Here is a 24469-nt window from a genome sequence, read left to right as displayed (position 1 = left end):
TGGTATTTATAATTTTCTCTGACCACATCGCACCACTTTCCTCCCTTGAGTGTCTCTATCATGATTAATTTTCTCTGCTTGTGTATGTAAATTTTTCTTGCATTTTAATATTATGAATTGAAATTTTCTCTGGAATGAAAATTTCCTCAAGAATGTGTAATTTTCTCCAGAATGTGCATTTTTCTCTGGTATGTTTATTTTGTTCAATTCTTGATTTCAATATGGTGTACTTCTCAGTGCCATGTTTACATTACTTTGTTTATTTTATCTTTGCTAATTGTGGAATGCAAATTTTCTTTCACTTGCCATGTTTACTTTTTTCTATCATTCATTTTCTCTGGTATGTTTACTTCTATCTGTAATTTAAACAATTATTGAAAATTTCTCTCCCATGTTTATGATGCTATGTTGATTTTCTCTGACATGTCAAATTTTCTGTAATTTTCCCTTATCTGTAATTTTCTCTGGCATCTCCAATTTTCTCCCTTATCTGTAATTTTCTCTGACATGTCCATTTTTCTCTGGGATTTAATGTTGACATCTCTATGCTTTAATCATTGACTAGAAATGGCAAAACGTAAAGGCAGCGAAACACCGGAAACACCAAGCAAAAAACAGAAACTGTCTCAGTCTTCTTATGGACTAGGATAAAAAACCAGCAGCAAAACACTAGAAACACCAAGGAAGAAAGAACAACTCTCTCAGTCCTCTTATCATCTAAGATAAAAAACCAGCACTAAAACACCACAAACTCCTTCCCAAAACACACAAGTCCAAGCTGATGAAGCAACTAGCATCCAGATGAGTACCCCAACTTCAAAAGACTCAAGCTTCAAGGGGGAAAAAACCTGTTAAACTCCACAGAAAGAGAGCTCACTACAGCATTCAATTCCGATCCAACCTCTCATCTGTCGTCTCCTTCTTTCAAACACTTAAATTCAGTTCAAAACATCTTCTAGAGCTTCAAAAGACCCCATTCTGGTATTTGATCCAAGCTCTAACCACTGGAAGGATGGATCCAAAGAAATCTAGGAAATCCGATGATGATGTAGTTGCCATAATCCAATGTTACAATGAAAAAACAAAAGCATTCACAGTTGGGAAGAAGAACCTGACCTTTACAACAAATGACATGATCTTGATTTTTGGTTTGGAAGGAGGTAAAGGAGCCATGTCATTAAGATACTCTAAAAAGCCAAAATCTGCATTCCTCAGGAGAAGATTCCAAAAGGACACAAGGCTCACCGGTCCTGTTCTTAAAAATGCCTTGGTCAAAGCAATGAAAGGCAAGCAACCAACTGACTTCAAAGATGTAGCAATCATTGTTACATTGTACTTGTGTCTCACCCTATTTTTTGCAACAAGTGGGAATTCAATAGGTTGGGTTTTTATAAAGTATGTGGAACCTCTTGAATCAATGAAACAGCATGATTGGCCGGAAGCAATCACATCAACATTGATTGATTCTATCATGGCATTGCACAGAACTCCAGAAAAAGTTACGGGGTGTGTCATTGCATTGCTGGTAAGTATAATATCCATTCAAATTTGCAGTTATCATACTTACAAATTTGTGCGTTTACAAAATTTTATTTACTTTCATTTTCATCACAGTATTGGCTATGTGAACATGCAACTATCATTGACTCAGAAGACAGTAACACAACAGACTTCCCAAGATGTGTCAAGTGGAACCTTCAAACCTTGACGAAACAGCTGCAGAAGACACCAGTCCACTCTCTTGCACCTCGACAGGTTAGATTCCTATTGCTGCTGAAATCTTAAGTGGAAATCTGAAGAATCAAGGTAAAACTGATCCTGTTATCCATGTTGAGGACCAGTCCATCATTTTGGGAGTTCTTAGTGAATCGTGATTAATTATAGCATATCTTTCAAAGAAAATTTAAGTAAACCTTTCAATGATTTTGGTGTCCGTGAGGGGGCCATGCTCAACCACCTCACCTGTGATCTCATGACCCACAACACAAGGGCTAGCAAATGGAAGTTCACCTTTGATTACGTGAAGATCAGAGTGGCAAACCCCGCAGGCTGCATATTTCAAGCACTCAATAATAGACACAACAATTAGATAACACAAAAAATAGAAAGTTGCTGAATGAATGAACTGTGTACACTGAAAACAAACTACAGGAAAAGGGGTGTACAAGCAGTAACTGAAAAACAATTCAACAACAAGAATCAAAATTTCAAATTTACTTCCTATACACATTTAATACCTTGTTTCATTCTTACAAATGCAGGGGACAGGGAAAAAAAAGGAGAAAAAAAAAAAGGAAAATTGATTTCTTTTGTAATTTCTTCCCTACTCCAAGATAAAGACTGAATTAAAATTTCACAAATCCATTTGCATTTTCTTTTCTTCTGTGCCTTTGTGGACCAAGTAAAGGGCGTACACTTCATCGTTACTAATATGGAAGCCAAAAATTATTAATCACATTAAAATTTATAGATATAGGCCCCTTTCACATCACGGTAAAAGTTGATGATGTTGTCAATTTTTTTCTTCTTTTTTTTAAGGGTCTTTCATTCTCCTGTAACTGTATTCCACTATTTCTGCACCAAAGGGTTTGATTGAGCCGAGTAAGCCACCAGCAAATTGGCACAATGTTCTTCCAATGGGGAGGTGATTTTGCAAATCAAACACTTTCTCACTCTCTCTGTAGTCTGTATGTGTGTGTGTACATTGCCGAACATTGATACAACTAAAGAATTTACAAAATCACCTCACGACATATAATGACATCATAAAGTGCTCAGTTATATATATACATGTTTGTGTAGTTGGTCGAAGAAAAATTTACCCTTGGTTTTGATGAGAACCTCACCAGCCTTGGGGCGAGGCATGTGGAACTCTTCAATAGAGAGAGGTTTATTAGGTTCGGTAAAGATAACGCCACGCATGTAGGAAGGCCCGCCATTCAAGTGATATGATGAGGCAGACAGTGAAGATGGTGATGAGGAGGACGAGGAGACACTATTTTGGCATAATGATCTCCTCCAATTGGAAGGAGCAGAGGAGGAAGCAGCAGCCCCTGATAACCAGTTTGTTCTACTGCTGCTGCTGATAGCATTGCGGAGTACAATGGACCAACGATTAAAAGCCATACTCGGGCCTTTCTTCTAGTTTACTCAATTACAGAGAAAAGTATTTGTAATTGTTTCTGAAACAACACCACGCTGATTCAAGAAGATGACAAAGTGCATGTTATTTGTTGTGTATTCAAGATTAATGCAACTGAAAAAGCAAATAAGCTATTTACAATAACAGCATACCATATCTTCCAGAAAGCAGTAGTAAAACACGAGCACAATAAAATATATATATATATATATTAAAAAAAAAAGCACTAATTGAAGGCAAATCATACATATGGCATAATGCAGTATATTATGACTGAAGAAGATTAGAAACATAGATTAAACGAAGAGCCATTTCTTCACTAACCGTCCGTTTGGCATAACAGGTGAGATAAGAAAACAATTGATATTTTTTTTCCCCATCTGGGTGAGAAAATGAAGTTAAAAAAAAAAAAATTGTGTTTTCTCGATTTCATGTTTGGATGATTAAGAAATCAAATTATGTGAGCGACGAAGGATATATGAGTGAGATTTCTTTTTCTTCCTTTGTATTTTAATATACAATCTCACTATCATGAAAATTTTATAACCAATCAGTTTATTTCTCACAAAATCTCACCACTTTTGATGAGAAATTAAATCCCTGAAGAAAGTTATCTTTCTTACTATTTCTCATCAGTTCTCACCAAATTTATAAACCAAAGACAGGGTCTCTCTTTCCTTTTCTTTTTTTTTATCATTTCTCCATCCCCCCCCCCCCAAAAAAAAAAAAAAAAAAAAAAAAGAAAAGAAAAAAGAGAACTGTTTTCAGCAACAGCCACTTCAATAAAAAAGCTCAACTATAGAATCGCAAAGCTGAATATTTGAAATAGAGAAAAATAAATAAACCATAATCACAAAGATCAGAAACATAAAAATAAGCTCCATCCCCTCAAAACACACACACACACACACACAAAAAATTACTGATTTCCATTGAAACCCACATCAAGTAAAGCTCAATTATAGACTCGTATATACAGATAATAAACCATAATCACAAAAACTAAAAACATAGAGAACCCATTTCATCGCTTCAAATATGAGAACAAACAACAGGTTTTTCATTGACACCCAATTCAAAAAAAAGAAAAGAAAAAGAGATTAATCATGGTCCTATGTAAGCTAAATCTAGAGGCAGATTACATAGAGATAGAAGAAGTAATTCATATAACTGAAAAGCAAATTTAGAGGCACAATCGAGAAATGTGAAAAGGCATTATACATTAGAACTGAGAAGATTAAAGGAACGAGAGAGGGAGAGAAGAGTGTTGACCTTCGATTCGAAAATCCCAGATGCGAATTTAGAGTTACTGTCCACGAAGGCATTAGTCTGGACTCTCGACAGTTTTCTTCTTTTCTTTACTATATAATATATTATATCATTTTTTAATAAATATTTTACCTTATCTAGGTTCAATCCAATCCAAATCTACTTCTCTTGAATTATTTTGGGATTTCCAAAATTTTTCTTAGTGTGAGAGGAGATAAAAGATAGGTTTGAATTTGAATGACAATAATTTTGAGATAAAATAATATGAAAATATATTTGGATATAAATTTTTAAATGAATATTAAATGTTCAGATTTAAAGTTATGAATAAAAATAAATTATTTAAATATATAGTCCGTTCAATTATTTATGTCTAAACAACTGTTTTATGTTCATAAATCTAAATCTGAACATTTGATATTTGTTCAAAAATTTATATCCGAATACATTTGTGATGTATACTAAAAACTTATATGATGTGCAAATAAAATTACCCAAAAAAAATCCAGGTTATACCAATCAAATCTTAAGTGAGAAAATTTGAAGACAATGTGTGTAATCTCTCTCTCTCTCTATATATATATATATACGAAAAGAATAATGCTTGGGACCCCTTTTTGGGGGTCACTCCCTCACCCCCTTTTGCCACGTGGCAGGTGATGATTGGAGGAGTAGGAAAAAAAAAGAAAAGAAAAAGAAAAGGTAGCCAATGAGAGAGAGAGGGGGTCAAAGGGGGTGGGGGGAAAAGGGAGGATGAATCATTACTCATAAGAAAATGCATTGGACCCCCAGTGGGGATGCTGGGGTCCTTGTTGATTGGCTGAAATTTTTTATTTTTTTTTTTGAACTTCAGCCACTGGCAGTGTTTCATGTGGCACTGGGAGTGCCCAGTCACTAGAGGTCCTTAGCATCACCCATATATATATATCAAGAGATGACAAACTTAACTCAAAACTGTAAATTTCTTGAATTACATTCATTTGAAACCGCTTAATGATGGATGGCATCTTATATACCTATTTACAATTAAATTTAACTGACTCACTGGTTTTAGGTAAAAAAAAAAAAAAAAAAAAATCAAAGGCATCCATCAACACCAACACCATTGCCCTAACTCTACCTCCTCCCCACCTCCTTACAAAATAAACAAGCTGATTGGATTTTTGAATTGAATTATTTTAATCCATAACTTGTTTTGACCAGCTCCGTCACTTGCCACCTCTAGTGTAGATAGACCTCAAGTTCAAATATTAAAAATCTTCCAAGTATGTCAAATAGCGACATATCATCAGCTCAACCCTCCATTTTATTTATTGCGGCCACTCAATGGTGGTGGTACATACAGATTTGCTTCCCAATGACAACACAGTAAAATTGCTTGGCCAAACTGTTAAATTGTAACCAAATCCAAATAAATAAAGGTACAATAAAAAAGATGAACAATAGCTATGGAGAGTAATCTTTCTATTCATTTTACACCAAGACCACATTAACCTGTTAACCATAACAGATATAAAGACATGCCTGTCTTTTTTTCACCTATGCATCCACTTTAGGTCGAAGCTCAATGCCCTCGACAATGAGGCCAGACTTCCCATTAAGGTGTTCGATCTCCATCAATTTTATCTCCACTTCACGATCGTTGTCTCTTTCACTGAAAAATTCTCCCAGTTCAATCTCCATCCACCCATCCTTTCTCCTTCGTGGAAGCGGACCAAGTGGAATTGTTTGCAATTTCAAATAAATTGTTTTATCTTCTATGTCCCCAACAAGTGTAACTGAGGCCTTCATTGGGGCATATTCAAATCCATAATTTCGCTCTGTAATTTTGAATACAAAGTATGCTGCATAGTTGGTCTCCGGGGACAGTATTTGAGTGTTTAATCTGCCTCCAATGTCAAACCAACACACTTCCACAAGATGGGCCACCTCCAAGAATCTGCAAAACTTTATCCACATCACTCACCAATGCAATAAGTGTTGGAAATGGTTAATTTTTTCCTAAGTTAGGTCTATTTTTTAGGTGGGCCCCGAGTGTCGATTTACTCGGGTCAAAGTGGTAACGCGTTCTATGCCGCGTTGTGATTCACGTGGTATATTTGGTTGCTCAAAACCATTACCGAGTGAATGGGAAATTGAAGCCAAAGTGTGCTCCATGAAAATGGAGTTTTGGTGGAAATTCCTTAAGGTTGTAAATTGGCTTGTCCCACATTGATTTGGTGGGAGGTTTTGAAAGGGTTTACAAGGCTTAGGGTGAGATACTTGGGGTGTGCCCCAAGGGGTACCCAAGTGTTTTAGAGGGAGAGGTTATGGGCAAAATGGGCTAGACCCATTGGACCCAAAAATCACCACACACGCGCGCCGCCGCCGTCCGTCCGTCCGTCCGGTCGGTCGGGCGGGCTGGGCTGGGCTGGGTGCGTGGTGTGTGGTTGGGTTGGGCTTCTAATCTTTTTGGGCCAAAAACATTTGAATTTAATTTTATTTTTTATTAAAATCCAGAATTCAAATTAAATTAGTTTGGATTTTTTGTTCATCCAAACAGGGCCCTTCCCGGTTTCAAACAGAAATAAACTGTTTTGGAATTAATGCACACCCAAACAGGGCCCTTCCCGTTTTACTATCTGTTTGAATTCAAAACCCAACAGGTATGATACCTGTTCAATTCAAAACCAAGAGTTACATACCTGTTTAATTCAAAATGAAGAGCCACCTTCACATCTATAAATAGGACCACCCTCATTTGATATTTTGCATTCAGAAATTTCGTATTTCACTTCTGTTTTCTATTCTTCATCTTGCTGCATTTTATTTTCAAAAGAAAGAGTGTAAACACTTAGTGTGTTCGTAAGGCAAACAATTAGTAGTGCTGCTATTATTTGTAGAAGATCATTTCATCCTGGGAGATAGACGTCCGAATTCTGAAAGCACCGTGGAGAGGACGAATCTGTCTTAAGGACACAGTGTTAAACACTGGACTTGATCAGAAAAATAATTCGAAGAAATTAAATCAAGTAAGTTATTTAATTACTTTCAGTGTTGTTTTTATTTGTTCATTTATTCAGATTTTAATTTTGTTTTTGTAACAAAATAAAATCTGTTTGTTTTTTTTTTTATTTATTTTTATTTCGAGTTTGATTTTTGTAATCAAACATATTCTCTCCTTTTTCTCTATTTCTTTTATTCTGGTTGTTGTTTTGTACACAACAAAATTAAATCCTTTTAAATACGGTGAAGATTGTCCAACAATCTTAAGACAGATTCCTTTTTGGATATCTTCATTGTATTTAATTTTCTGTGTTTTCAAATTAATATTCTGGTTGGAAAAACAAATAGTGATTTATGCTATTTGACAGATAGTAGTAATATACTGTCTCTTTTCTTTGACAACTACTAGTAGTACGATACTGGTGTCATTAACAATTCAGAATATTATTTGGTATTACAGAAAATTCTTGTGATATTTTATTTTTCAAGTTTTAGTAACAAGGAAAATAAAATTATTTTGTTGTTATAATTATTTTCTGGTTTTAGTAACTAGAAAATTAATTTGTGTTTTAATATTTTCTGATTTTTGTAAATCAAAGATTATGGCTACTACAACTGAAACTGCATCTGGCAGTGGTACTCCTATTGTTACACCTACATCGGTCCCTATCCAGAACCATGTTCATGTACCAATCAATCATGGAGAAAAACCGGAAAAATTTAATGGTACCGAGTTTAAGAGATGGCAGCAGAAGATGCTGTTCTATCTTACAACTCTTAATTTGGCCCGGTTTCTCCATGAAGAGGCTCCAGCACTTAAAGAGGGTGAAAGTGATCGGCAAGTTGTTGCCGCTGTAGATGCATGGAAACATTCAGATTTCCTATGCAGAAACTACATCCTAAATGGCCTTGACAATATGCTGTATAATGTATACAGTCCTCTGAAAACAGCAAAAGAATTGTGGGATTCTTTGGAGAAGAAATACAAGACAGAAGATGCCGGCACGAAGAAATTTGTTGTCGGTAAATTTCTGGACTTTGTTATGGTAGACTCCCAAACGGTAATATCTCAAGTTCAAAGTTTTCAAATAATTTTGCATGATATTCATTCAGAAGGTATGTCTCTTAGCGAGTCATTCCAAGTCGCAGCTTTAGTGGAAAAGTTACCACCGGCTTGGAAAGATTTCAAAAATTATTTAAAACATAAACGCAAAGAGATGACTATGGATGAATTGATTGTAAGGTTAAGAATTGAAGAAGATAACCGAAAGGCTGAAAAGAGGAATGGGAAAAATCCCATTGAGTCCAAGGCAAATGTGGTTGAACAAGTTCATAAACCACATAACAAAAAGAGAAAGTTTACTGGAGATGGTCCTAAACAAGGCGATAGTAGCAAGAAGTTCAAAGGAAAATGCTATAACTGTGGCAAAACTGGACATCGAGCTTCTGACTGCCGCCGCCCTAAAAAGAATCATGGTAGTACAAGTAAGAAGACCACCAATCAGGCCAATGTAACAGAATTGGATTACATCTCTGACGGAGTGAATGACATCAACCTTTCTGCTGTGGTGTCTGAGGCTAACTTGGTTGGAAATCCCAAAGAGTGGTGGGTTGACACTGGAGCAACTCGTCACATATGTGCGGACAAGAAGATGTTCACTACCTACAATGAGGCTGCAAATGGTGAACAACTTTTCATGGGAAATTCTTCTACTTCTGCTGTGGCTGGACAAGGGAAAGTAATCTTGAAGATGACATCAGGGAAAGAACTGACCCTCAACAACGTACTACATGTACCTGACATCCGGAAGAATTTAGTTTCTGGGTCTTTGTTAAGTAAAAATGGTTTTAGGCTTGTATTTGAGTCTGATAAGTTTGTATTAACAAAGAGTGGTATGTATGTTGGTAAGGGATACATGAGTGATGGTCTCTTTAAGTTAAATGTAATGACAGTTGTACCGAAAGTTGCTATGAATAAGAATAACACATCTTTTGTTTATATTCTTGAGTCAAATTTATGGCATGGTAGATTAGGACATGTGAATTTTGATGCTTTGCGTAGATTAATTGGTTTAGATTATATACCAAAGTTTGAAATTAATCCTAATCATAAATGTGAAATTTGTGTAGAAGCGAAACTAACTAAGGCTCCATTTAAATCGGTTGAAAGAAAAACCGAACCTCTAGATTTAATTCATACTGATGTATGTGATTTAAAATTTATTCAAACTAGAGGAGGCAAAAAATATTTCATAACATTTATCGATGATTGCACAAGATATTGTTATGTTTATTTACTTAGAAGTAAAGATGAAGCCTTAGAAATGTTTAAACTCTACAAAACAGAAGTTGAAAATCAACTTGGTAAAACCATTAAAATGGTTAGAAGTGATAGGGGTGGTGAATATGATGCACCATTAAATGAATTTTGTGCACAACATGGCATTATTCACCAAACTACAGCCCCTTATTCTCCACAGCAAAATGGAATTGCTGAAAGGAAGAATAGAACCCTAAAAGAAATGATGAATGCCATGTTACTAAGTTCAGGCTTACCACAGAACTTGTGGGGGGAAGCAATATTGTCTGCTAATTATGTTCTTAATAGAATACCCCACAAGAAAACCAAAAGCATTCCTTATGAATTGTGGAAAGGTCGACCACCTTCCTACAAATACTTAAAAGTGTGGGGGTGTTTGGCAAAAGTTGAAGTACCTGTTCCTAAAAAGACTAAAATTGGACCAAAAACAGTAGATTGTGTGTTTATTAGTTATGCTCAGAATAGTAGTGCATATCGGTTTCTGACTTATAAATCAGATATACCTGATATAAATGTGAACACTATTATAGAGTCAAGGAATGCTGTGTTTTTTGAACATGTCTTTCCTTACAAGAAAGGACAGGAATTAAGTTCACAGAAAAGAACTTATGATTGTACACAAAGTCAAGAGACTAATGACAATCAAACACAAGAGACTAGTAATAGTCTCGACCAACAGGATTTAACTAATGATGAACCAAGACGGAGTAAGAGAGCAAAAACATCAAAATCCTTTGGTCCAGATTTTCTGACATACTTGTTAGAAAATGAACCTCAAAGCTTTAAGGCAGCTATGACAGGTCCTGAAGCACCTTTGTGGAAAGAGGCTGTTAATAATGAAATTGAATCCATTATGCAAAATCATACTTGGGAATTGGTGGATCTTCCACCAGGTTCTAAACCTCTTGGATATAAATGGATATTCAAGAGAAAAATGAAAGCAGATGGTTCAATTGACAAGTATAAAGCAAGACTTGTTGTTAAAGGTTACAGACAAAAGGAAGGTCTGGATTATTTTGACACATATTCCCCTGTGACAAGAATAACATCCATTCGCATGCTTATTGCTATAGCAGCGTTGTTTAATTTAGAAATACATCAAATGGATGTTAAGACAGCTTTCTTAAACGGTGATCTAAATGAAGAGATCTATATGGAACAACCCGAAGGGTTTGTAGTATCAGGGCAAGAAAAGAAAGTTTGTCGACTTGTAAAATCCCTTTATGGATTAAAACAAGCACCTAAGCAATGGCATGAAAAATTTGATCATGCAATGCTTACTAATGGGTTTAAGATAAACGAATGTGACAAATGCGTCTATGTTAAAAACACTGACCAAGGATATGTCATAGTTTGTCTTTATGTGGATGACATGCTTATCATTGGAAGCAGTCAAAACATGATCAAATCAACTAAGCAGATGCTTAACAAGAGATTTGATATGAAAGATATGGGGGTCGCAGATGTTATATTAGGAATGAAAATTACTAAAACATCTGACGGATATGCATTATCTCAATCTCATTATATTGAGAAAATTCTTGATAAATTTATCAAGGATGATTTGAATTTAGCTAGAACACCTGTAGACATCAGTCTTTATTTATCGAAAAATAAAGGTGATGCAGTGTCTCAGTTAAAATACTCCCAAATCATTGGAAGCCTAATGTACCTAATGAATTGTACTCGTCCTGATATAGCTTATGCTATAAGTAAATTGAGTAGGTACACTAGTAACCCTGGAGAAGACCATTGGAAAGCGATCATTCGAGTTCTTAGATATCTAAGATTTACTCGTGATCATGGTTTGAACTTTACTCGATATCCAGCAGTACTCGAAGGTTATTGTGATGCCAATTGGATATCGGATACTAAAGATTCAAAATCCACTAGTGGATATGTCTTTACTCTAGGAGGCGCTGCTGTTTCTTGGAAGTCCACGAAACAAACTTGCATCGCACGATCCACAATGGAATCCGAGTTCATTGCTTTAGACAAAGCAGGTGAAGAAGCAGAATGGCTTCGTCACTTCTTAGAAGACATTCCAATGTGGCCAAAACCTGTGCCAGCTATTTGCATTCATTGTGATAGTCAATCTGCAATAGGCAGGGCACAGAATCACATGTATAACGGTAAGTCACGACATATACGTCGTCGACATAATACCGTAAGGCAATTATTGTCAAACGGAATAATCTCAATAGATTATATAAAATCTAAAGAGAATATTGCGGATCCGTTAACAAAAGGTTTGACAAAAGAGCTAGTGTATAGTTCATCAAAGGGGATGGGATTAAAGCCTATTACATAAGAGTCGTCATAATGGTAACCCTACTTATATGACTGGAGATCCCAAGAACTAAGTTCAAAGGGACAACTAAGTTATGTATGGCTCGCCAGAAATCACCAAGGGATTAAAATTTCTACCCATTCCTATGGTGAGAGTGATATCTGCAACATATGTTGTCTGCAGGGGTATAAGGATAAGCTTTGCTTTTAATGATTACTTATATCTTGATTAAGGCATAAAATCAAGACGAGTATAAAGAGATACTCACAATAAGAATCACCTATATGAGTGTTGAACTGGGGCCGGTTCTATGAGAATGAAGAGGCTAAATTCTCTAGAAACACTTATGAAAACCAGGTGCGTTCAAGGCCAAAATGAACACAACAGTGAGAACCACGATGTGTTAGAAGATATTTTGTGTGAAATCTATTGTCTTGGCTTACACAAACGGCTGAACAATTCAAGGCATCGCGTCCATTGGTTAGCCAGTAAGTCCGATAGGTTATCACTAGGGAAGGTTCAAAGCCGAAAACTACCTATCCTGATGCAAGATATTTTCGACTTATACTCTTTCGTTAAGTCTGCATATTGTTGCATTTCCGTTGTCATCAAATTCCATTCATGTGGGGGATTGTTGGAAATGGTTAATTTTTTCCTAAGTTAGGTCTATTTTTTAGGTGGGCCCCGAGTGTCGATTTACTCGAGTCAAAGTGGTAACGCGTTCTATGCCGCGTTGTGATTCACGTGGTATATTTGGTTGCTCAAAACCATTACCGAGTGAATGGGAAATTGAAGCCAAAGTGTGCTCCATGAAAATGGAGTTTTGGTGGAAATTCCTTAAGGTTGTAAATTGGCTTGTCCCACATTGATTTGGTGGGAGGTTTTGAAAGGGTTTATAAGGCTTAGGGTGAGATACTTGGGGTGTGCCCCAAGGGGTACCCAAGTGTTTTAGAGGGAGAGGTTATGGGCAAAATGGGCTAGACCCATTGGACCCAAAAATCACCACACACGCGCGCGCCGCCGCCGCCGTCCGTCCGGTCGGTCGGGCGGGCTGGGCTGGGCCTGGGCTTGGGCGCGGGTGCGTGGTGTGTGGTTGGGTTGGGCTTCTAATCTTTTTGGGCCAAAAACATTTGAATTTAATTTTATTTTTTATTAAAATCCAGAATTCAAATTAAATTAGTTTGGATTTTTTGTTCATCCAAACAGGGCCCTTCCCGGTTTCAAACAGAAATAAACTGTTTTGGAATTAATGCACACCCAAACAGGGCCCTTCCCGTTTTACTATCTGTTTGAATTCAAAACCCAACAGGTATGATACCTGTTCAATTCAAAACCAAGAGTTACATACCTGTTTAATTCAAAATGAAGAGCCACCTTCACATCTATAAATAGGACCACCCTCATTTGATATTTTGCATTCAGAAATTTCGTATTTCACTTCTGTTTTCTATTCTTCATCTTGCTGCATTTTATTTTCAAAAGAAAGAGTGTAAACACTTAGTGTGTTCGTAAGGCAAACAATTAGTAGTGCTGCTATTGTTTGTAGAAGATCATTTCATCCTGGGAGATAGACGTCCGAATTCTGAAAGCACCGTGGAGAGGACGAATCTGTCTTAAGGACACAGTGTTAAACACTGGACTTGATCAGAAAAATAATTCGAAGAAATTAAATCAAGTAAGTTATTTAATTACTTTCAGTGTAGTTTTTATTTGTTCATTTATTCAGATTTTAATTTTGTTTTTGTAACAAAATAAAATCTGTTTGTTTTTTTTTTTATTTATTTTTATTTCGAGTTTGATTTTTGTAATCAAACATATTCTCTCCTTTTTCTCTATTTCTTTTATTCTGGTTGTTGTTTTGTACACAACAGAATTAAATCCTTTTAAATACGGTGAAGATTGTCCAACAATAAGATGTAACTAAAGTATGGACAAGGACAAGTGACACGACACGAATACGACACAGACATGCCAATTTTCAAAAAATACAGGACATGACATGTGAGAAACACGCACAGAATATATAGTTTTATATATTTATTATATATGTCATATATATAAACATGTCATTCTAAGATAATAAATAAATACAATACAAAACTAACTTCTATAAATTGACTTTATTTTTGTTTTATCATTTTATTCTAAGTTATTTTGTTCAAACTTATAATTAGTTTCGTGTGTTTAGTTAATGGACACGCGTATCCTCTAAGTATCCAAAGAGTGTCTGAAGTGTGTCCGAGTCCTAAGTTCTTTATAAAAAAACTAAGACACGTTTAGATGAGTGTCGGACACGTGTCGGGAGAGTGCCTGATTAGTATCGATGTCCGACATGGACACGACACAAATACGCCACATTTTTAGAAGTGTCCGTACTTCTTAAGATGTAACAATATGCAATTTGTGTCATTTTAATCTCTAACATTTCAATTGAGCTGATATCATTCTCAAAAGTTTTAAATGTGTGTTATGTGTAGTCCTCTTAACAAACACCATCAGTATTCATCATTACAATTAGGGATCTTTTCATAACAAAATATTATACCTCATCAAAAAATAGATTAATTACACTTCTGCTCACAAAAGTATACATTTTGTCATTTTTGTCATAATATTTCAATTGCGTCAATTTGTAAAGGGCTAATTTTCTTTTTGATGGGGTATTATTTTTTTGTTAAGAAAATTATTTTTTTGTTAAGAAAATGCTGAATATTGACATCAATCAAAGGAATCATTTAACACTTCAGTATTCTAGAAATGAAAGTGAAACAAAATGCATACGTTAGGAACCAAAAGTGTAATTATCCACCCTTTAAACCCCGAATATATATAATAACTCGCAAATCAATTTAGTGCGAAAGTCAAAACCAAGCCATCCAAATTTGGGCTTGGATCCTTTGTCATTCTTTCCTTGCTATGATCGTACTAAAGTTTAAAATTAAATCAAAACAATGTTATTTTTACTTCACACCCCAAAATGATGTCGTTTTACGTCAACTTTAAACTTAGACCATAGAAACTACAACAAAATCATTGCAGAAAAAAGAATAACAAAGAATCTCGATCCTAAAAATTTACAAACATACAAAAATTGAAAGGAAGAGTAGGAAGGGAAGACCTTGATTCAGGTAAAGAGATCCATGTCCAGTATCGTGGAGTACCTCCCCATGCGATACCAAGTTGCCTGGCTGGTAGCATGAAACATTTTTTCCCACTCTGCTTATCTACCGCAAAGCTCTGATATATAAACATCACAGTACAGAGATTTGTATTAGAAGAGGTAACAACAAGTAACAAAAGCTGCAAAAATCTCTGAACTCCACTACTTTACATCATTGAGAAGTGTTGTTTTGTTCAAACATTTTATAATTTATGAATAAAATCGAACTTTTGCTGACTAGGGCTACAAAATAAATTAATGCTGTGTTTGATTGAGAGATTTGGAAAGGAATTTGGAAACGAAAAGAGAAAAGATGTGTGAAATTAAGTAAAGCATAAGTATATTTTATTCACATTTCACATACATTTTCTATTTCCCTTTTCCAATCCCTTCTCAAATGTCCAACCAAACATAGCGTAAGTCAACTTGTGTTCAACTTGATAGAAGTTTGTTCGAGATTAACTCGTTACATAAATAAGCCATGTAAAAAATCATAAAGAGGCATCATTCTAAAGTCATGTTTGATTGGGAGATTTGAGAAGAAATTTGAAAAGAGAAAGGGAAAAAGTATGTGAAATTATATGAAATGTAGGTATATTATATTTATATTTCACCTACTTTTTTTTTCTTTTCCTTTTCCTTTCCAAAACGCAGCCTATGCGTGAGACAAGCAACAGCCTATTTGGTGGACCTTTTTTTAAGTTAAAAATTGATAATAAGAACCAGATGCTAAAAGCACCCCTAACCTAACTTTCAAATAATCAATTTTTTAAAAAAAAAACTTAATTAAGCTATTTCTGTCTAAAACGCTATAAGCAAAAATTATACCAAATAGTTTGACATAAATTCCTAAATTAAAATAAATTATAATCACCAATAAAAAAAAAGAAAACTGTAACAAACAATCCTAACATCTTACTGCACAACAAATACATATTTGCCCTTTCTAAATTTCATTGTTGACTTAAATATTATAGGCTTTGTTTGGGAAGTTGTCTATTTTAGTTATTTATTTGATTTTTTTTTTTGACTATTTTAACCTGGGTAAAATAGTTTTGTTTGGGAAGTTGGTTAAGTTTTTTTTGTATTTAATTTGACGGTTGTAAAAGAAAAAGCGAAATAATTATGAATTATATGTGACATTTTATCTTATTGACCATTTTAACCTATTTTGTCTTTTAGGTGGTATTTTAGACCAAACTTCTTCCCAAACACCCCCAGGTGGTATTTTAGACCAAACTTCTTCCCAAACACCCCCATAGTATCCTTCGACCATTCTCATAAAAATTGTGTATATTTGGATTGATGATCCTTCATCTTGGAGAGGCTTCTCTGGTCCATAACCTACAACTCACTTTTAATAAATAAATACTGTATTATTATTAATGGAAGAGCCAAACATAAACATTAAAGTGCCGTTTGGTAACACTTACGTTTTCAGTTTTCTGTTTATATTTACAAAAATTTTAAAAACTCAAATAAAAACTTGTTTGGTAAAATTTTTGATTTATAAATCAGTGGTCTCAGTTTATAAATTTGGCCAAAAAATAAAAACACAAAAAACGTGTTTCCGTTTTGAGTTTTGAGTTTTTTTTTTTTTTACCACCCAACACTAGCCACCACCTACCACCATTTTCCATCACCGTCTTCCGCCACTACCACCCACCACCCACCCCCCACCACCATCACCTGCCACCACCACTCACCGTCCACCTGCCACCACCAGCTACCACCCACTAGCCACCACCACCTCCACCACCCACCGCCCGCCACCACCACCCGCCACCTACTTGCCACCATTACTCACTACCCACCAGCCACCCACCCGCCACTACAACCCACCACCACCACCACCACCCGCCATCCGCCACATACTTGCCACCACCACCCACCACCCGCCACTACCACCACCACTACTACCACTACTCACTCACTACCACCCACCACCCGCCATCGTCACTCACCCACCCATCCACCATCACCACCCACCACCCACCCACCACCACCCGCCACCACCACCACCCACTCGCTACCACTCGCCACCCGCCACCACCACTCACCCACCATCACTCGCCATCCGCCACACACCTGCCACCACCACCCACTCGCTACCACCCATCACCCGTCACCCACCCGCTACCACCCACCCACCATCACCACCCATCACCCACCTTCCACCACCACCACCACCACCACTCGCCACCCACTTACCACCACCACCAGCTACCCACCACCCACCGTCACCACTTTCCACCACCGTCTTCCGCCGCAACATGCCACCACTTGCCATTTCCCACTCTTTTTTATATTTTTAAATTTTTTTAAACATTTTGTCAATTACCAAACGCGTTTGTAGTTTATGTTTTTCTAAAAATAAACAAAAACCAGTTTATAAAATTTTTGTAATTATAAACTGAAAACGTAAACGTTACCAAACACATCATAAGGGTGTGTTTGGTTTGTATTTTAAAACATATTTTAAGAAGAAAATTTTTAAAAACATGTTTAGTTATAAATTTTCTCAAAAAAATTCTAAAATTACTCTCTATTATATATTAATCAATCAATCAATTTTTCTCTCACACACGTCTAATCAATTATAACAAAATATCAAATCATTACAAACTCACAAACCCTAAAACTTTTTTCAAAATATCCAACCAAATAAACAAAAAAAATTTCTAAACTCATTTCCAATTTTTTTTTTTTTTTTTTTTTTAAATTTATCTCAAAACACAAATCAAACGCACACTAAATCAAATCACTTATATATAGAAATAGAGAGTTAGCTAACCATTTTGCCCCCATCAAGGAGAATAGGGGAGTCGCAGAGGGTGAAGTAGAGTTGTTTCTTGCTGTGGAAAACCACAGGAGATGCCGATCTGGATATGATTTCTCGATAATCGGACGGGAGGAATTTCTCCCAGACGGTGTCCGAATCAGAAGCTAACTTGAATCCCCATGAAAGCGTTGATGATCTGCACACATCTAGAGGAGATGTGAAGGAGAGAATAGCAGATATGCACCCTTCTGGTAAGGACGAGAACAAATCCATTTCCATTTCCATCCCCACTTGTTCTCCTGTTGTTGTGTATCTCTATGCGCATCTCTATATCTTTAAAGTCAATGGGTTCACGTTGATGATCAGTAGAAGTCTCAAGGTTCAAGCTAGCAAGAAGATTTTTATTTTACCATTAACTTCAATGTAAAATAAAATAGGAAAATGATTGGTGGCCCTAAAAAATTTGTCCCTAATGTCCCTAATTTCTATTTTTCGAAACTGTTTCTTTTTTTCTTTCTTTTTTCCTTTTTTTTTTTTTACTTAAAGTGGAATTTCGGGGCATTCGAGCCCCGAAATTTAGGGCCCTCAATCACTTCCGAAAAAAATAAACACATAAATAAAAATGATTTTATTTGAAATTGATAGGATGGATGTAAAATTCTTGGAGAATTCATATTTAGGTGAAGTTTGAGAAGATAAGAAAAAGTTAAAAAATTAAAAAATTATTTAAAAAGTTAAAAAATTAATATTATTTATCAAAAGTCAACAATTACGGTTGCATAATTCTAAATTTTAATTTTTTTCTACAAATCAATTTTTATAATTTTTTAATACACATTTTTTCATAAAAATTCAAAAAGTTAATTCAAACAATCATATTTTTTTCCTCAATTTTTTAGTCTAAAAAGACAAAAAATACATTTATTTAGGACACCCCAAACAACCCTTTATAATCTTTACAATTTTTAATTATAATTTATTATAATGGTAGGGGTGACTTATGAAAAGTTTGACATCTAAAAAATAATCTAAAATGTCAAAAAATTAAACAAAAAGTAAAAATGATATTACTATTCACAAATAAAAAATATTAAAAATATATTTTATATAGAAAAATGCTTGGGAGCACTAATTAGTGCTCCCACTAATTAGGTGGCAGTGGGTCCCGCCATTAATGATGTGATGTTTTGGTCTTGGAGTTGTATTTATTTATTTTTTTTTACTTTTTTAATGCATTAGTGCTATTAGTGGTGATATTTTTAGTGGGATGAATAATTGTTATTTTATATATTACAAAAGTATAAATGGACAGCACTTGTTCTTGGCCGTCTTGTTGTGCAGAGACAGGCATTACATTGATTTGTTTGTGGCAATTTTTTTTTATATGTAAAGTCACAAAAATATTGAGTCCATGGGGGCCCGTTAAGGACTCCTTTTTGATAATCTGAACTGTCAACATGTAGAACTCGTTGATTAATATATTCTTGTAAAAAATCACGTTGATCGGATATCGTTAACTATATGATCAAATCAGTTTTGTATAAACAAAACGGATGGTGTGATAGTTAACTGTTGAAAAAAAACTAATCTGATCATATAACTACCGATATCCGATCAACGTAATTTTTTATAAGCATATAATACTCGACGAATTATACATATTGAATAGTTTATATTATTAAAATGGGACCCATAATGGCCCCCACGGACTAACCATCACTGTCCAAAAGTTATTTATCCCCGAAGGAGTTGATTATTTTTCTATTGGACATGCTGGGCAGCCGCAGGTAGCCGTACCATGAATCATCTTTCTTCCACTGCACACTATATTTACGGCAATGATTGGTGGCCACAAATTCTGTGACTCAAATGGTCCGAAAATGCCAAAACGACGTTGTTTTCGGGCCATTTGAGCCACAGAATTTGTGGCCACCAAACATTTTCTCTATATTTATACGATTTTTTATTACACATTTTTTCATAAAAAGACAAAAAATTAACCCAAATATCTATCTTTTTTTTTCCTCAATTTTTTAGTTCAAAAAGATAAAAAGTGCACTTATTTAGAACACCTCAAACAACCCCTTAGTTATAATTTATTATAGTGGTAGGTGTTATTTTATTTACAGCTTTTAATTCATTTTTAGTTACATTACCTCTCATATTTTTTATATATATATTTTTTAAAAACAAAGTCCAAAAAAGTTAAAAAGTCAATTTTTAATTATCTTCCTAAAACACCTCGTAATATTTAGTTGTAACTCATATATATTTTTTAGTTATGACCGAAGGGGTGGTTTGAGATGCACTAAAAAATGTATTTATCTATTTTTTTAAAATCTTTTTTTGAGTTACATCACTTCTTTAATTTTCTGCACATCTTTTCGTGAAAAGTAAAAATACACTTATTTAAATCATCTTAAATAACTCTTTTGGATATAACATTTGTGATAAGTAATCTCGCAAATGTCATAATTTAGATACAATACACAAAATCTGACATTGTAAAATGGAAAAATATATATACTTTACATGAGGAAATTTTACAGTATATGCATTTTTGGTTACGATTTTTGTAATCTTTGGTTATGACTTTTCTAGTGTTAGTATGAATTATTGTGATGTTGATTACGATATTATTTTAATTATGATTTAAGAGTTCATTAATTATACCTTAAGTAGTGTTATGATATAAGAGTTAATGGTGCAACAAATAAACATATATGATTTAAGTTATATTGTCCGGTTTGATTTAAATCTAAAACCAATCCTCGGTTATGAAATTTCTAATTTTCCAAATCAGGATCGAATCACAAATTAAAAAAACCAAACCAAATTGTGGGGGCTGAATAAGACTATTACGTACGGAGGCCGAGTAACTCGAGGAAAGAAACCAAGTTATGTATTATATGGCTCTATCCCGGAGGGACGGAGGCTGAATAACTAGATCGGCCGAATAATCAGCTATAGATTTGGCCGAGTACGAACAGTTAACCGAATGAGGGATTATTCATTGGACGAAAGGTGGGCCCAACCATCAACATCAAGGATGACTATAAATAAGAAGAGCATCAGCTAAGAGAGGGCATATGAGAACAAGTAAGTTTAACTTAAGATATAAGCAACCAAGAGAGTATACACTGACTTATCCGTCAGAGTGCTAATTCCGACACTCCCGACCGGAGTGCTCATTCATTTTCAGGTGATTAGCTGAGGATCTCGAGAGTCCTATTGGATCCAAAGAGTATTTCCAAACCACTTCTCCACAATTGGCGTCGTCTGTGGGAATACTCCAGCACATCCATGGCGGGCGTGACGGAGGATCCTCCGGTAGTCGCTGACGACCTTACGCTACGAGTTGATACCACTCCAAGCACCATCCTTGGACCAGAAAACATTACCGCACGAAGAGCCTTGAACTTCGACTTAGTTGCCCAGACCTCACCCTCGACATCAGCACATGAGACAATGCAAGCGATTATGGATCAGGTGAAGCAAAATGAACAGAGGTTGGAAAACATGATGGCTGAGAACGAGTGCCTTCGACAAGATTTGGCCTTGGAGGAGGCAAAATCCCAACAGGCCGTGCGCCAAGATCCGGGACGACCTCTGAGAAAGGATGGTCGACGACCTCGAATTCGGAGACAAGATAGTGGCAGTGATTCTGACTCGTCATCCCCAGAATCCAAAAAGGGACGAGTCGAAGGCTCCAGTTCTTCTGAAGAGAGTCTGCGTGCACGGAATAAACGAAGAAGAAATGATTTAGATGAAGAGGATCAACATGACCGCTTCGTGCGACAGATCGCAAGGGCAGTACTACCCAAAAAGTTCAAAGCTCCATCGTTCATCCTATATGATGGAAAATCGGACCCCACCAATCACATCCGTCATTATAAGCAAGCCATGACGCTACATGCAGACAACGAGGCCCTTATGTGTCGAATATTTCCGAGCAGTTTGGGACCATTGGCCGTCAGATGGTATTATAAATTGGAACCGGCATCGATTAAGAGCTTCCATCAACTCCAAAAGTCCTTCAGGGCAAGGTTTATCATCAATGAGGACGGGATAGACGGTGCGAATATCACAAAGACCACGGTCATAATACCGACAGTTGTTATGCGTTGAAAGACCACCTTGAGCAGTTAGTACAAGACGGTCGGCTTAAGCAACACGTCCGAAAAAACAACTCAACAAAAATAGTTGCTTTACGGCAAGATTCACCCCCACTCGGCATAATCCATATGATATACAGCTTGCCGACGGCATCCGCGGTACATATAATTCAGTCGCATCCTGACCCTCAAAAGTAAATCACACCAGCGAAACGGCCCCATGAAGCTCCGAGTATTACTTTCGATGATTCTGATTTGGCCGGCGTAACGCTCCCATACATTGATCCCTCGGTCATCGAGCTACGCGTAAATTGATTCACCGTTGACCATGTTCTCATTGACCAGGGGAACACTTCAGAAGTTATGTACTATAAGACTTTCGTCAAACTCGGTTTCATTGAGTCAGACCTGTGTCCAGCTTATTGTCCGTTATTCGGCTTCAACGCTAATCTAAAATATCTGTTGGGCAAAATCACACTACCAATTTGGGCGGGCTCCCGGTCAGTGGATGTAAAGTTTTTGGTTGTCAATCACCCTTCGCTGTATAATCTTATCATGGGACGAACTTGGTTACATACCATGCAGGCCATGTCGAGCACCTATCATCAACTACTTTGCTTTCCGACTGAATGCGACATTGAGCAAATACAAGGTTCCCAGAAATCGGCGCATGCATGTTATCTTCTTGCCGCAAAAATACCAAGGGAGCTAGAAGTGAATTCAATTGAGGTGCCGGATTGAGAGAGCCTCGACGACGTTGGGCGGCTTCCAAGTGAAAAGGCAACCGGAGCCCTGGATCGGGTTGAAATTGATGGAAATTCTGACAAGTTCTTCATGGTCGGCACCTCCCTGAATAAAGTTGATAGATAGGAGCTAATTTCCTTTTTACTCGACAACCTTGATATCTTTGCATGGTCACCATATGAGATACCGGGGGTGGATCCATCTGTGTCTCAACACTGCTTGAACGTTGATTCCAAATGTAAGCCGATTATCCAAAAAAGCCGGCGGTTAGCCGAGGAGCACACTGCTGCCATTGTTGAAGAAGTTGACCGGTTACTTGATGCCAGGGCAATCCATGAAGTGACCTATCCTACATGGCTATCGAATATTGTGGTCGTAAAGAAGAAAAATGGAACTTGGCGTGTTTGTGTGGATTTCACGGACTTAAACAAAACTTGTCCCAAGGATTACTTTCCCCTTCCAAGAATTGACCAACTCGTCGATGCAATGACACATTATCAACGTATAAGCTTCTTGGACGCATACAGAGACTACTATCAAATTGCCATGCATCCGGAGGACCAAGACAAGACCGCCTTCCTCACTTCCAGAGGAACCTATTGCTATAAGGTTATGCCTTTTGGGCAGAAGAATGCGGGGGCAACCTACCAATGACTTGTCACTGCCATGTTCAAGGAGCAACTCAGCCGTACTATGGAAGTGTACATTGATGATATGGTAGTCAAGTCCAAAGAAGAGCAAACTCATCTAGCCGATCTAAAAGAGACATTCGACATTCTTTGTAAATACAAAATGAAACTGAAATGCTTCGAAATGTGCCTTCGGCATCGAATCCGACAAATTCCTTGGCTACATTGTTTACCACCGCAGAATCGAAGCCAACCCGAGGCAAATCACAGCAATTCTAGAACTCGGCTTACCTTGGTCGGTCAAAGATGTTCAAAAACTGATGGAAATGACCGCCGCACTCAACAGATTCATCAGTCGTTCCATAGATCGCTGTCGACAATTCTTTCATACCCTGCGGCAGGAAAAAGCTTTCGAATGGACCGCCGAGTGCGAAGCCGCCTTGGAAGGTTTGAAGACTTATCTCCGATCAGCTCCACTCTTAACAACACCTTCGGCAGGTGATCCGCTTATTTTATATCTGGCAGTCTCCGACTAGGCCTTCAGCGCCGTACTGTTAAAGGAAGAACTAGGGGAGCAGCGGCCAGTTTATTATGTGAGCAAAGCAATGGTTGACGCCAAAACACGTTACCTTTCATTGGAAAAACTCATCCTTGCTCTCGTCATGGCAGCAAGAGAACTGATACATTACTTTCAAGAGCATACCATTGGGGTACTAACGGACTACCCCCTTCCGCTCAGTACTCCATAGTGCTGCCGTAATCTTCTTTTCCATTGCCAACTTCCATTTCACCGACAAATCTAACTGATACCTTCATAAGGACCGATTCAAGTCTAGAAAATTTCTCCATGATTTTGAATATAAAGAATGTTGCATAAGTGGTCTTTGGGGATAGCATTCCTGTCACGACCCCAAACCGCCCCTAGTAGTTTGGTGCCGTGATGGCCAGTAATCCGAGATTACCGAAGGCCAACTTTCAAAATCCACACACAATCAGAGTATAAATATATGGGGCTCACAAGTGCGGAAGCAAT

At 36.6% G+C, this 24469-nt stretch overlaps 1 protein-coding gene and 1 long non-coding RNA gene across 4 annotated transcripts in view; both read right to left on the bottom strand.

Moving 5' to 3' along the window:
- Window positions 1-2256: 2256 nt before the first annotated feature.
- Window positions 2257-24469, bottom strand: part of LOC114322140 (uncharacterized) — a 57725-nt gene continuing 35512 nt past the window's right edge. Inside the window, exons 1-2 of one of the 3 annotated variants that reach the window (XR_014333457.1) lie at window positions 4415-4481; window positions 2257-3198 (exon numbers count right to left, since the gene is read on the bottom strand). This is a non-coding gene — a long non-coding RNA (uncharacterized LOC114322140). Of the gene's footprint in view, window positions 3199-4363; window positions 4482-24469 lie in introns of those variants that run through there. The other 2 variants (XR_014333458.1, XR_014333459.1) reach the window with 2 other exon arrangements.
- Window positions 5700-18384, bottom strand: LOC114322141 (F-box protein PP2-B10). The gene is made up of 3 exons (XM_028269392.2): window positions 17961-18384; window positions 15125-15243; window positions 5700-6350 (listed from the first exon to the last, which is right to left on the bottom strand). The coding sequence occupies exons 1-3, from the start codon at window positions 18231-18233 to the stop codon at window positions 5951-5953; spliced, it is 792 nt and encodes a 263-aa protein (XP_028125193.2). The 5' UTR covers window positions 18234-18384; the 3' UTR covers window positions 5700-5950.

This window comes from Camellia sinensis, chromosome 6 (genome assembly GCF_055761805.1).
Source record: "Camellia sinensis isolate YWXY chromosome 6, ASM5576180v1, whole genome shotgun sequence".
NCBI lineage: Eukaryota > Viridiplantae > Streptophyta > Magnoliopsida > Ericales > Theaceae > Camellia > Camellia sinensis.
This window is presented reverse-complemented; position numbering and strand designations above follow the sequence as displayed.

What these genes read in the sequence shown, in the direction of transcription:
- LOC114322141 (XM_028269392.2), bottom strand. Translation starts at nt 18,233, where the DNA reads ATGGAAATGGAAATGGATTTGTTCTCGTCCTTACCAGAAGGGTGCATA. An exon ending in TCCTTGATGGGGGCAAAATG is followed by an intron (nt 15,244 to 17,960) that starts GTTAGCTAACTC and finishes TTTATATATCAG; the next exon opens with AGCTTTGCGGTAGATAAGCA. An exon ending in ATCTCTTTACCTGAATCAAG is followed by an intron (nt 6,351 to 15,124) that starts GTCTTCCCTTCC and finishes AAAGTTTTGCAG; the next exon opens with ATTCTTGGAGGTGGCCCATC.